Source organism: Equus caballus, chromosome 1, assembly GCF_041296265.1.
Source record: "Equus caballus isolate H_3958 breed thoroughbred chromosome 1, TB-T2T, whole genome shotgun sequence".
Classification (NCBI taxonomy): Eukaryota; Metazoa; Chordata; class Mammalia; order Perissodactyla; family Equidae; genus Equus; species Equus caballus.
Window position 1 is genome coordinate 90254936 of NC_091684.1, and position 14653 is coordinate 90269588.

The 14653-nt window shown below is 45.0% G+C and overlaps 1 protein-coding gene across 9 annotated transcripts in view; it reads left to right on the forward strand.

The window, feature by feature from the left end:
* SIPA1L2 (signal induced proliferation associated 1 like 2) overlaps positions 1-14653 on the forward strand; it is a 212098-nt gene that overhangs the window by 161708 nt on the left and 35737 nt on the right. For 5 of the 9 annotated variants that reach the window (XM_070264665.1, XM_023647516.2, XM_023647538.2 and 2 more), the window contains exons 11-15: positions 5324-5581; positions 7282-7434; positions 8988-9088; positions 9477-9580; positions 11401-11789. In XM_070264665.1, coding sequence (XP_070120766.1) covers positions 5324-5581; positions 7282-7434; positions 8988-9088; positions 9477-9580; positions 11401-11789 — 1005 coding nt within the window. The remainder of the gene's footprint in view (positions 1-5323; positions 5582-7281; positions 7435-8987; positions 9089-9476; positions 9581-11400; positions 11790-14653) is intronic. The other 4 variants (XM_023647544.2, XM_023647547.2, XM_070264691.1 and 1 more) reach the window with 1 other exon arrangement.

Consider the following 14653-nt stretch of genomic DNA (forward strand, 5'->3'; position numbering starts at 1 on the left):
TTGAGACCAGAGCCCAAACTCTCCCTTTAATGGAGAATAGTTTGATTGAGGTAGAGGGTTCCTGCTGGGAATGAATAGAGAAAACTGTGTCACTTGGCTGGGCTCCACCAGTGGTGGTCCTGATGGTCAGGCTGCGAAGGCTGAAGCGAGCCTTTAGAACCGAGTCTCGAGCCTGGCCAGCAGAGATTCCACTTTCAAGGACCTAAATTATTGATGGTAAATGGAGGGTTCTTCTGGGAAATTAGAGGTATCATTTGAAAGGAATGGGCCTGTGTGGGTAGATGTCACTTTGGGGTCCTTCCTGGGCGTCTCTGAAGTTAGGGGTGCATAGGTACAGTGCTTGGCAGTGAGTGTGGGTGCCTGTCACCTGTGAACCAGAGTGGATGCCACCTCTCTGCTGGCCCTGCCCAGAAGCCTGGAAGTGATAGGAGCTGTTGACCTAGAAATCTCCTGTGGGAAAGCCTGCTTTAGACAGCAGGAAGCAGGGAGAGTGCTGATGAATGTGGATATGAGTAAGTTAATGAGGGTCCCTTGTCCATGAATAAGCCATCCCAGGGAGTTCACGATGCTAAGTTCAGAAGGACAAGTAGCATTGTTTTAGAATAAAGCAATAAAATGGAAGATTCTCTGAGGCACCCAACTAATAAAACTGCTTGTCATTCTTAGAGTTTCGTAGTGTCACATTTTAACTAGCACATTTTTTATGACCTTCTTGTTGTACAAAATGTTTTGCCTTCAAGCATATACTACTGCGAGAGATTGCATTCAGGAAAGTTACTGGCTAGACAAGCAGTGTTAAAAAATTGTATTTATTTGTAACCCTGAAGCTGAGTTTTTATTGATCTCTACCTAGCATGTTAATTAGTAGCATAAGTAAATGACATGTACATTCGTTATTGAGCAAAGAGGAAATCGATAACGCGTACATGTAGGTGATCCCGCAGCCTTATCTAATGTCTTTGAGGATCTCCTTTTGGCAAGCAAGCTGTGAAAAGTGTGCCAGGAGCTAGAAGTGCAGTTCACATCCATTCACTGGATTTGGTGTGTCGGAAGGAAGCCAAGCAAGTTTATCAGTGAGGTCTGAGTCTGTAATGCTGGAAAGCAAAAGACTTGAGTCTTTTCTTCAAAAATGTTTCAGTTCACGCAACATTAGCAGCTCCCTTTTTCGGAAATGTCCTTTTGTGCTTTGTCTTTCTGCATTCGCTCGGTGTGGGTTTCAGTTGGCCTTTACTTGGTGGTCAGCAGTGTTTGCTGTGCGCCCCTTCACAGCAGCACCACTTTTGACGCTCCAGAAGAGCTGGGATCTCTTGCCCAGCATCTGTGCTAGAACCACCCAAGGAGGGGAAGGGATGTTCAAGGGCAGGTGCAGGTCCGTTTCTGGTACTGCAGCAGGAGGAGGACCTCCGTAGGCCAGTTTTTAATTTTTAGTTTATACCTCTTCCCATTCCCCTGAAAATTGGCTGAATTTTCTATATGTATCCTTCAAGGAATTCCTCATACAGATGGAGCAGAACTAAGATTGAGGCGGTTTGATGATGTGTTATAATTAGTGGTATTTATTTGAGGTCTCAGTCGTAGAAGTCAAAAAGCAAAAATCTAGTTTATAAGAGTAGTTGCTGTAAAAGTGTCCCATAATAACAAAATTAGTTTTGGTTTTAAAATAAAACCATTCTTTTGAGAATAGCTGATTTTTATTAGGGCAAAAGAATGCCAATTTTTAGTATTAAAAGATCGTTTACATGTGACTGTGTAGGAGGTTGGAAATGAAATAATTCCACCCTGGTTCTCTCCTCAACCTAATGCATTGCACAAGATTTTGTCAACACTCTCTCAAATATTAGGCGTGATTACCCATTTATGTAATTTTTTGGAAGATTCAAGCTAAATTACACATCCTTTAAAGGCTATAGTCTATGAGCGTGAGCTGAATACACCACACTGCTCCGGCGTCTGTCTTCTCTTACCTTATTCTTCCTTTTCAATCAAACCCAGTAAACTTGAAACCCACACAAGCGCTGGAAATGCACATTGCCCTTTGGTGCACAAGATTCAATGTTCATGTTCCTTTCATTCAAAATCTAACTCCGGGACCTTTGACTTTGGCGGGTCTCCATGAAAGGTCCCCTGGCTTGCACTGTTAGGCAGCTGCAGCCTTTGAGACAGCAAGCCTGGGTTTCATCTCAACCTCCAGTAACCTGCTGAGAGCCTCAGTTAGGGTAGAAGACAGAGTAGATTTTCTTGATGTTTTGGTATCTGCTAAGGTAATATCCCACCATTATGATTTCTAATTAGGACGTTGGCCATATGGTTGAATCAGTTGTTCTAGGGGAGGTGGTATCTAGTTAAATAGGAAAACACTTGGAAACAATTTAAGTCCATGAGTAAGTATCAAGAGCCTTGGCATTTTACACAAAAAAAACAGTGCAGTCCAGTGTAAATCTGGACTTAGTAAATTTGGCCAATAATTGACTAGCGCATTCAATAAATCCAGAGTAATCTAAATTTGCCTAGATAAGAGAGATGAATTTTGCTTTGGGGGAAGGAGAGTTAAAACAAAAGGTAGGAAGTAAAGTTTACTAACAAACAGATCATCACTACTTCATTCTCTGTAAACAGGAGTATCTCTTTAGGATGGTTTATTCAGTCATTCCTCCTCTGTTCTCAAAATGGCAGCGCCTCCATCCACTTGGTTTCCCAAGCCTAAAAGGGGACGTGGTTTTGGTTTCTGCCTCTGTCTCCATCCCAAGCTCCAAGTACTCTTTTTTTTTTTTTTTTTTGAGGAAGATTAGCCCTGAGCTAACATCTGCTGCCAATCCTCCTGTTTTTGCTGAGGAAGACTGGCCCTGAGCTAACATCTGTGCCCATCTTCCTCTACTTTCTATGTGGGACGCCAGCCACAGCATGGCTTGCCAAGCAGTGCCATGTCTGCACCCAGGATCCAAACGGGCGAACCCCAGGCTACCGAAGCAGAACGTGCACACGTAACGCTGAGCCACCAGGCTGGCCCCAAGCTCTAAATACTCTTGATTTGACGGATGAGAAATAACTTTCCGCCAGTATTGCTGTTGAGAAGATTGGAGCTCTCTGTGTCCCAGTCCTTTGTGTGTCCTTTGCCCCCACTCCTCCTCCCCATCAGAAATTTAAGATCACTTCCTTAACCCAGGAGTCTGAGTTGCACAGTGACTATCTTGATGTGGACCTGTTTTCAAGCATTGTACCGGGCACGCTGTGGACCTTTTCATCTGGTTTTACATATCCTTTAGTGCTGGAAGTTTTCTTGTATTATTTCGTAATCATTTCCTCCCCACTTTGTTCTCTGTCTTTTCTTTCTGGTACCTCTGTTGGGTGGATGTTAGACCTTTGATTGGACTCTCATTTTCTTATGTCTGCTCTCATATAACATTTTGGGAGAGTTCCTGAGTTTAGCTGCCACCTGTCTCGCTGGATTTTTTATTTTCAACTTTAGCTATCCTGTTTTTAAATTTCAAAGTTCCTCCTTCTCTGAGGATACGGTTGGTTGGTGAGGCTCACTAAAGAGTGAGTGGATGGCTTCCGTCTGCTCGTCTTTTCTCTAGAGAAGGGGGTACAGCGTTCTGAAGCTGGGTTTGCAGGAAGGAGGAGTGACTCTGAGTCTCATTTCCAGTGAGACTTTGCCTGAGCCTTTGGTTTTCAGCCAGCTCTCCTCTGCCTCTTGGCCTTGAGTCTAGACTCATTCCCATTGACTTCCCTGGACCATTGCTCCCAACCCCTAGAGGTAAGGAGGGGTTATAGCCTGACTGGGCCCAGTGCCGAGGGTGGCACTTTTCTTTGTTCCCTCCTTTCTGATAACCCCCCTCTCTCATGCCTTCTCCCTCCCTTTTGGCTTCTGCAGGGCCTGGTGCTTCCTATTCCCGCACCCGGGGTTCAAGGGGACTCATCTTACTCCTCTTTGTCTTCCCCTCGGGACATCCTTGGCTCCTGCCTTCCTCTGCTGGGCTAAACCTCTGGCATTCTTCTAGCTTAATATGCTGTGTGTTAGAGTTTCAGGTGCCTCCAAGTTTCGTTGATGGTTGATTTTCTGTTTCTTGTTCTCTGTGTTCTTTTGTTATGATATTGAAAAGAGGCTGAAAAGTTTTACTTTACTGTCTCGAGAATGCAAGTCTGCTTTTTAAAGAGTGATACCCTCCAGTCGTAGGTTTCTCATGGGGTGAGCATTGGAAAGTGTTTGTGTTGACTCTGGAACGTCTGGGGAGAGGTGCGCTGGCTTTATCAACGTGGTAGATGGGGGTGATTTGTCCTGACACTCAAATTTGAAACTTACCCAGCCTTCCTGTGTCCTCGCCCAACTGCACCAGGTGGCCTCGCACGCCAACTTTGGTCAAGCTAATAGCACTATTTGCCCTGTGAATTAGTGGGAAACTGGAGGGATGTCTGACTCAAGTCACCTTTTTCAGGCCAAAGGGTCTTACATCCCTGACTGATCATTAGAGCACATGGGAGAGCACACTCGATGACCTTTTGGGGAGCTGTAATGCTAGTTTAAGAGAGAACTATAATAACTAAAAACCCTACTTGACTTTGACAAGATGGACACTCAGGTTTTCCCTTGACTGTGACAGCTGTTAACTAATTTTGTTTTTGACGTTTCTCAGACTTGATAGAAAAAGCAACATGTGACTTTCATTCCTAATTTTATAACTGTACTTGAAAATACCTGTTCAGGTTATATATGAGGCATTTTTTTTTTAAAGATTTTATTTTTTCCTTTTTCTCCCCAAAGCCCCCCAGTACATAGTTATATAGTATATTCTTCGTTGTGGGTCCTTCTATTTGTGGCATGTGGGACGCTCCCTCAGCGTGGTTTGATGAGCAGTGCCATATCTGCGCCCAGGATTCAAACCAACAAAACACTGGGCCGCCTGCAGCAGAGCACGGGAACTTAACCACTCAGCCACGGGGCCAGCCCCTATATGAGGCATTTTTAATCTATTAAAGTGTATTTATCACCCATGTTCAATGTGCATGATTCCATGTGTACAAATTCGTTACAGATATATTCAGGTCTGTCTAAGAAGTTTGCAAACTCCCTGGAGAGGGAAGATATATGCATGAAATACCTAACAGTGTATCTGTCAATTAAGCAGAGCCACAGCATGGTGCTGGATCCTAATGCTCCAGGCTAGGTAGTAAATAGACAAGGTTGCCATAAGCCAGGGACACTCCTTAGGGTCGATGGCTCTGTCCTTGTCCGTGAGACCTGAGGAGCACAGGCAGGCCTCAAGTAAGCCTCGCTGATGGCCCAGCGCCGAGCCTCCCTTCTCACCATCTCTTCTTGGCCCCACAGAGGGTGTTCAGAGCTCTGCCGGATCCCCATGGTGGAATATAAACTTGACAGCGAAGGCACCCCCTGCGAGTACAAAACCCCCTTCCGGAGGAACACCACGTGGCACCGGGTGCCCACGCCTGCCCTGCAGCCACTGTCCAGGGCCTCCCCCGTCCCCGGCACGCCCGACCGGCTGCAGTGCCAGCAGCTGCTCCAGCAGGCCCAGGCTGCCATTCCCCGCAGCACCTCCTTCGACCGCAAGCTGCCCGATGGCACGAGGTAATGCTGGCGCCGCTTCCTCAAGGACGGCCCTTGTAAAGCCCTGGGGTTACAGCTCCAGATTGTAGGGGAGGGACTACTTATTGGGCTTGAGCTTTTCTGAGTTAGCTTGTTCTGAACAGGTTGGCACGCAGGGCAGGCCCCAGACGCAGTGGAGCTTGGATGTGGCCTGCTTCCAGCCCAGCCCCGGGGCTGATGATACGCAGGTCCTGCCCATGGGTCCCGCCTGCCAGGGCCATGGCTTTCCCTCTCCATCCGTGATCCTCATGGTCAACTGGCTCTTTAAACCATCTTGGGAAGGGTACCCGAGAGACTGTATTGCTTGAGCCTCTGGATAAGTGAACAGTTTTGAGTATAAATAAAACAGAACTGCAAAATCAGTGATTAAATCCCGTCACCCTGATGCACATGGTATTTTAAGAGGTCCTGAGGTCATTAGCATTTCTTTGCTTTTCTCTCTCATTTTAAGCAAAGTGAGTTGAGTTTAAAATTAATTTTTCAGTGAGAGAATGCACTTGTTTAAAAGTTAAATTCAATGGCATCAGAAGCTGGTGAGAATTTGGGGATGCATAATTCACCTAGGTAGTTCTAAGTGAACACAACAGTAAATTTTTGTTAGTGGTGTTATTCATTCCACCCTTTTGTTTTAGCTTTCACGTAACTTATGGGCCGTGGAGGCACCATGAGTTTCCCCAGAACGGCTTGTCAGGCTCCGCTGGCCTCATAGCGAGTTGTCGGCATGGATGCTGCACCCGCTGCTCACTGATGTAGTATTTCCTGGAGCCTGTCACTCGTCCTCTCCCAGCCTCCAATTCCCTCATCTAAGAAATAAACTTAGTAATAATAGAGACCTCTTTGGGGCCTTATGAGGATTGAATCAATCAGTATATGTAAACATCTTAGAACCATTCCTGGCACGTAGTAAGCCTATATAAGTATTAATAATTAGTTAATAAGATCAAAACATGTGGTCTTCCTCTGCTTTCTCCAGTTTTTCTTTCCAGAGTGAATGCAGGAATGGTGTTAACTTTAAGTTGACGTTAAATCATCTTGACTCTGGGTTTCCTTACTCAATAGTCTGCTGAGTTTATGAACTCCTCATATTCAAAGAAATGCATGTAGGAAGCCCAGGTGAATGGGGTGACCTCAGGAAGCGTCTGCAGAGCCTCCCTTAATAAAGTAAAATTTAGTAAATTGTAGGGGGAAAAACAGGGTTCTGGTGGCAAAATGGAAACGTAGCAAGCACGTCTTCATCAAGTGAGTTCTCATGAGAATTTACTCATTTTTGTGTGTCTGAAATAAATCGGATTGCATTCAATAGATGTGTGAAAATAAATGGTTTTGCCAAATTTAGAGTTTCTCTCTGCATAGGTTTTAAATATAGAACCAAAATGGGACTTGCATTAAGTTTCATAGAACAAGTATTGGTAACGTTTTTATAATTCTGTATTCTTGGGGGTTCTGTTCCTCTTCTTCCGTATTACACTGGAATCATTATTTGTGCTTTAAATCTTTAGGTGGTAGTCTTGTTCCTGCCACATCTGTTTCTACGATAAATTACCAACCATAACCACCTATGTCTCATAGCATCACCAATTCTTAGTTTATTTGTCCACGATTTATGCTGTTTCACATTGCAATGTGTATTTCTTCATTTTCTTTGTCATTGTAAAAATGAATTCACTTGTAAAACGAAACAGGCCAGGTCAAGATGTTGACACTCCGCAGATACCTCAGTGCCCTGTTAATGACTCTAGTCAACATTTCAGAAGTTCACCCAGCAACCAGTCATCCTCCAGTGACCCCGGACCCGGAGGCAGCGGACCCTGGAGACCGCCAGTGGGATACGATGGGTATCGCTCATTTTTGCCTTACTGCTGGCCCCTGGGAGGGACTTGTTGCCGTGACTCATTCAGAAGCATTGAGTGTGCGCCTGCCGTACACAAGGCCTTTTGGGGGATATATAAAGGCTGGACAGGCTTTTAATAAGTCTCTTGCCCTGGCCAGAAAGCTCATCATTTCTCTGGAGGTAGTGCTTATTTGTCTAAATTCTGAGCTTGTCTATTTTTTCTTTTTTGTAAGGAAAGTCTTTCAGAATATGTGAAAATTAAGGATTTGGGGACTCTATGGGCGATGAGCCTTGGGAGTTTCTCCCTCACTTAAATAGCCGATGAGGAATCAATTCACAGCCTCTCTTGAAAGTGCTTTTTCTCCAAAACACAGCGCAGAATCATTGAAGGCAGGGTTAGCGTTTGGCACTGCTTTTTCTGCCTCCTGTTGGAGAACAGCAGAAGGTGGCCTCACAGTCTGGGCCGAGGACCGTCCCGTGTAGTGAGTGTGTGCGGGGTGTCCAGGAGCCGGGGGTCAGGTGGAGCCCGGGGACAACTGGGAGCACCGAGACGGTGAATCGACTGATAAAATAACTCAGGGAAAACGTTCACATCCTTTGGGGAGGAAGAGACCAAAGCTGATGCAGTCATGTTCTCCCCAGGAGGCGGCAGGTGGGGCTGCTCCCGCCAGCAGTGTTCCCCTGCGTTGCAGCCACGTCCTGCCTCTGCTGTTTTTCAGCATTTCAGCCGGAAAAGAGCAGCTTTCTGTTACTGCTGTCACGTGGACGGAGGGAAATGCTCTTCCTGGAATCCTCTTTCCTTCCAGTTTGGGCGTAGAAGTAGATATTTGCGGTTTGGAGTTTGGGATACCTGTGGTCCTTACCTTAGATAATGGATGGAGTTCTTAAAAGTTGTATATAATGAAACTTTTCTTAATTGAGTGGCATTTTAAAAGTAAAGGGGAGTTTTTTGTATCAACGGAAAAACCATTCCTGGCTTTTTCTGCAAACCAGGATCTGTAACTGGGGTTCTGTAAGAAAGGATCACTTTGTAATATGAATAAGTATCCTGTGATTTATTTCTTTTGTGAGATTATATTGTCATACTTTTGGTTCTCGTAAAATAAAGTCCACCTAGATGTCGTCTAGAGCCAGTCAGTCTTCTTTTCTTTTCCTTAAAAAGTTTGATATAAAGACGTGTCAGTGTCATGGATTCTAGACACATAAAACAAAACGGAAGCGGTGAGGTCTCCTTAGCTTGTCACGGACCACTTATCTCACCCTGGACGGTCTTTACCCTCCTGGCGTCAGCGGCCCTCCTCTGTCTGTAAGTGGCCGTCATCCAAATGCCTTTATTGACCCAGTGGTGAAACTAGAGCTCCAGTTCCAGAGGCTTGAAGCTTCTCTGGCAGCATTGGGCCAAGAGATACTGCATTTCCATTTGCCAGAAGCAACTTCTGATTAGGGGTGTCCCTTCGATTGCCCATTTAGGAGCCAGCACACAGAGAGGACACGCTGGGACATGCTGGTGGCATGCCCTGGCGAACAGGCCAGGGCTCAGCTCTGTGTTCTTTGCAGGTGCCAGTCTCCCCTACTGCTCGAGCACCAGGGCTCAGGCCCTTTGGAATGTGAAGGAGCCCGGGAGCGGGAGGACACCATGGAAGGGAGCAGACACCCAGGTAATAAGCAACTCTGCCGGTAGACTTGACCTTCCTCCTTGCTCCTTCCCTCCTGCTCCCCCTCTTCTCCCATCACTTCTGTATTTATTTGTTTCTTCAACATGCGTGTTTGGTGAGCACCATCTACAATATGCTGAGGTGGTGGGCCAAGTCTCCCGATGACATAGGGACCGTGGTTGGTTGTGGTTGTGATACCTGTGGAAATGGAGCATTAACTTCATAGTGGTTGTTCTGTCTACTCTTACCGCATTCCATTGGTAAGACTAGAAAGTTCTAGAACCACAATCCTGTTCATTTTTACCAAACCATTTGTTGGGCTCCTGTATTTCTGTGCTCTTTTGTCAACACTAGAAATTAGATATTCAACTCTTCTCTCTTTATATGACAGAAACCAAATGGCATGGCCCACCTTCCAAAGTCCTGAGTTCCTATAAAGAGCGAGCCTTGCAGAAAGATGGAAGCTGCAAAGATTCCCCCAATAAGCTTTCTCATGTAAGTCCTTGTTCGTAAACCAGCCGCTCATTCAGCCATTCTGATGCATCTCAGCACACATCACTTATTAGTATTGTTGCCAGGGATTTTCACTGGTACCTCATTTACCTCACAGGTCTGTTAGAGGTGAGGTAAAAAAAAATAAGTAAATAAAAAGTTAAGGGTTTTTTTTCCTGTTTGATTTATAAAGAACCTCAAAGAAAGGTCACACAGCAAATTACTGGCAAAACCAAGATTGTATCCTTAGCCTTCTGATCCTCCATATCCAGCTTGATAGTTACTGAGTCATGTTCCTATTTTTAATCTGTTAACCATTTATCCACTTGTGGGCGTAACACAGAAGCGGAAGCTGGGAAGTGGTCTGTGTGGTCAGCGATGGTCACTCTGCCCATCGCCGGCCACTCGTATGTACAGTTACCAATGACTCATCGTCAGAGCAGCAGCAGCGAACATGCATGTGCTGTTCCAATGTCCGCCCGCCCGGCACCATGTTCTTTGGTTATTTGCACATGTCGTTTTGTTCACTCTCTGCAAAAACCCTAGAAGTGAGCCTTATGGGCGACTGGCTCCGTGAAACAAGACATTCAGTTAAACGTGAAAACATCAATTGTTGGTTGCTGCCGAATAAAACCAACATTTTAAAGTAGCGTAACTTTGAAAATTTGCAGGTAAAGAAATTTTGCAAGTTCCTGACTTGAGTTGTTTCTCTCCTCTTCCTTCAAGTGTCGTTGGCGAGTTACATGTACATTCCTTCTCTTAGCTGTGTCTGGACCTTGTCTTGAGTTGGCCTTAGAGTATCCACCTGATTCCACCTTTCCAAACTGCTAACAGCGGTTTCAGCGAAGGGATGCGGGGGGCGGGGTGGGGGGGGGGCAGTGGTGGGAGTAGATTTGAGAATATCAACTCAACGTGTGATAAAAAGGTCAAAGGGATTAGCCTAAGGATCTGATAGGATGGAATGAAAGAGGAAAAGCCCAAAGCACTTTAAAATAGATGAAGGTGTGACTTGTTCTCATGGTGCCACAGCCCTTTGCTGCTGCTGTGGGTCCTGTTAGTTTTCCCGGGCTAGGAAGAGGGGCCGTGTCTGTATGAGCACATCAGTCAGACGGGGACATTATTCTGTTCTCTTTGCTCTTTGTCTTGCGGGGACCCCAAAGCACTCCTGTGGACTCTAGGAGAGCCCCGTCTTGTTAGCACCTGGGCACACTCTGACTTGGGCTCTCTCGGAGGGATGGCTTAGTCTTCCCTTGTGCTTTGCGGCTGCAGAGCGCTTCTGCATCTGTTATCTCATTGGGTCCACACATTAATCATCTGAGCTCAGTATTATAAACACAGAGAGGGGCTAAGTGACTGGCCAAAGTCCTACCACTGTGATTCAAACCTGGGTCTTCTGCCCCAAACCCAGGGCTGGCACTGTAATTTGTCATAGAAGAAGTTTCTTGATAAAAGGCTGCTTTCCTCCTTTTATTAATTTTCCATGTGCTTTCCCAGTTTATGTAGCCTTTGTTGATTATTTTCTGGTTAGCGACACTGTGGCAATACTTTTGTGTTTCGAGCACAAATAATTGAACAAAGACTTGAAAAGATACCCATTTAAGATGACTTATGGCAGGAATTATGAATCAGGAACTTTTGCCTAAAACCAGGATATTTTTTAAAAGTAAATTCTATCTCTGCCTCACATTGAAGAGTGAGGAGAAAGGGTTCAGGTGTGAGCATCTGCTGTGTAACTTTGTGAGGCTGGGTGAGAAGAAACGTCTTCATAGAGAAGCCAAGTATAGGATTCCTTTGAAGCCTTTCTGTTTCTCTTTCTTCCCAAGATTGGAGATAAAAGTTGCTCCAGTCACTCCAGCAGCAACACACTCTCCAGCAACACCTCCAGCAACAGTGACGACAAACACTTTGGGTCCGGGGACCTGATGGACCCAGAATTGCTGGGGTTGACCTACATCAAAGGGGCCTCCACTGACAGCGGCATTGACACGACCCCGTGCATGCCTACCACAGTCCTCGGCCCCGTGCACCTGGCGGGCAGTAGGTCCATGCTCCACAGTCGGGCGGAACAGTGGGCTGACTCTGCCGACATCTCAGGGCCTGATGACGAGCAGGCGAAGATGTACGCGGTCCACAGCTATGCGCCCGCCATCTCTGCCGGCAGTGCTGCTGACGGCAGCATGGGTGACCTCAGCGAAATCTCTTCTCATTCCAGGTAAGTGCCTCCCTGCACTGCTGACCAGCACCTGCTTATGCCACCTGGGCACCCTGGGCGCTGTCGCCTGCTGGGTTGGGGGCAGGGGCCTGAAATAGAAATGGTATGCACGTGAGATAGGTGGTCACCTGTTTGCCAGACTGTCTGACTTAGATGAAATGCTTGTTTCCAGTCTAGTTGTGAAATTTGCACGTTCATAAGTCACATGTTTGTGATTTTATTTTCCTTTCTCTTTAAATTTGAGAGAAAACTACACAGATATTAATTGCTCTAGTCAGACCACCTATCTATCTCTCCCAATTCAGTCTGTTCTCAAATCTTTAGGGGAAGCAGTGGCAAGCTAGACAGTCCTCAGGTCATAGTGAGCGGTAATTAGGGACAGCTTCTGCATTGTCTGGGCGGAGTTCCCTGAGATCAAGGCTCATGCTCGCTTCTTCTCTGTTCCCAAGGTCTCCTTACAAGAGGGGGGAGACCTTGGGTCGTCTGTATAACAGTGAAGGTGTGTTCAGATTGGCGGTTCAATTTTTTTTTAATAAAGACGAGCTAAATTTAAAGGAATTATATTCTAAGTATAGATGTTTAATATATAGTTACAAGTAGTTTTCAACTCCTGTTTGACACTTGTCTGTACAATGGTTTTAAAACTCATCATTTGTGATTCCTGCCTTCAGAGACTAGGCAAAGAAATAGGTTTATTCAGGTTTGGCTGTGCACAGAATTTAACTACTGCACACCAACTACCACTGTCATTTTCCTTCATCTCCAGGGCCTTCCTAATTCAGCTCTTAGTTACTGTCTGACTTTTCCCCAGAACTCTTCCAAATGCTGAGGACAGAGTCAGATGAACTCATAATGGGAACATCCTCCCAGATACCTCGGGCCATGGTGGGAGCATTTCTCCAGATGATGGAGCGTAAGGCAGGTCTGTAGAATTCACAGTGACAGGCCTTCTGTGCTCCTCACCTCTCCCCTTTCACACAAGCCAAGGGCCCCCTCCCCTCGGACCTGCCCCCCTTCCTCACACAGCCCCCCACTAAGACATAGGGACTTCACAGAATCTCGGCTTGTAGCCGTGATTGACAACCAATATTAAGCCAGTGGGCGGAAACAAGAGCAGCTATGCTCACCTACTCAAAGCAGCCGTGCAGGTCATTTCGGCTCTCTCCTCTTGATCAAGGCAAAAACGTTATCAGTGGCATCATTACTCTCATTATTGATGTGATTTGATATTCACACAGCAAAGACAGTATTTTGGCTCATGTAATCAAAAGTCCAGAACTATTAAGGTTCTTCTTGACCCAGCAGCTCAAATGATATCACCCAAGACCGTGTCCCCTCTTTGTTGAAAATGGCAGTGTCACCTTCAGGCCCCCGGTGCTCATGCCCCTCTAGCCACAGGAAGGAAGTGTGGCTCTCCCCTAGTTTCTGCAGATGTTCCTCCCCCAGCCCCAAAATATGTCCTCATGTCTCCTTGGCTTTAATCATTGTGATTAGGGGGGTACCATTGCCTAAGGCAGGCAGGGCCCTCCACTGGGGCCTGGGGTCAGTGCCACCAGGCAGTTTCCCCAGAAGAAAATCAAGGTATTGTTTTACCAGGAGAAGAGGGAGCAGATGCCAGACTGGGAAATCCTAAGTGTCCACACATACTTTTCTTCCACTGGGGCCAAAGGAGCCTTGGATATGGAGATTATTTTCAAAATAGATGTTCCTACTATTTTTTACCAATTCTCTTTAATAATTTGACTTAAAATATGTTTAGTGATTAACACCTAAAATACAGGCATACCTCGTTTTATTGCACCTCGCTTTATTGCACTTTGCAGATATTGCGTTTTTTCACAAGACCCTCCACCAGCAAAAAGATTACAACTCCCTAAAGGCTCAGATGATGGTTAGTAGTTTTTAGTAACAAAGTGTTTTTTAATTAAGGTATGTACATTGGTTGTTTTAGACATAATGCTATTGCACACTTAATAATAGACTACAGTATAGTATAAACATAACTTTTATATGCACTGGGAAACCAAAAAATTTGCGTGACTCGCTTTATTGCAATATTCGCTTTATTGCAGTGGTCTGGAACCAAACCCACAGTATCTCCAGGGTATGCCTGTAATCTTTAAGTATTATCAGTGACTTTGGTTACCTGAATTATTCCTACCTTAATTTCAGGGATAGTTGAAAATTGGCCATACTATAAAAACCATCCTGCTATTTTATAACCTTCTAACGTCCACAGTTTAAAAGATTTGTAAAAAAGCTGATTTCATGATCCCTGTTGGACAAATGTAGTTGGCGTCACAAATAGAGTTTTATGTTACTAAGAAGGAACGTTTCTGTGGGAACTGCTTTCACAGTGCAGTCATTTATAAACAGAGGTGAGATATTTACAGGGATTTGAAGTAGATTTTCTTGAATACCTTAACCATTCATTAATTTAATTTAGACTGTTAGAAAGTATATAGAAGTGCTAGGTTGAATTTCTGATTGATTTTACTTTTTTTTACCACTTCAAATTGAGTGTGTGCACAGCTGTTGTGGAAATGGTGTGTGTTGAGTGAGTGGAGTCCTTTACCACATGGCTGTCTTTTTCTTGCTATTTTTTGTTGGTGGTGACTTTGAAGCTGCATTTCACCTTATGTTGCTCAGTATGAAATTCATTAAATTAAATCTTTTGAATGCTTCTTCCTGTCTGTCCCTTGACCTGTGCAGGAGGGCTAAAGAAAACAAGATTTAAAAATTTTTGAACTTAAGTTTTTAGATATTTAAATATTTTTAAGTATTAAATATATTCCTATTTTATATTTAAAGTGTCTGTGTGTTGAGGTAAAAGGAACTGTGCTTATGAGATGAGGGACCAACCT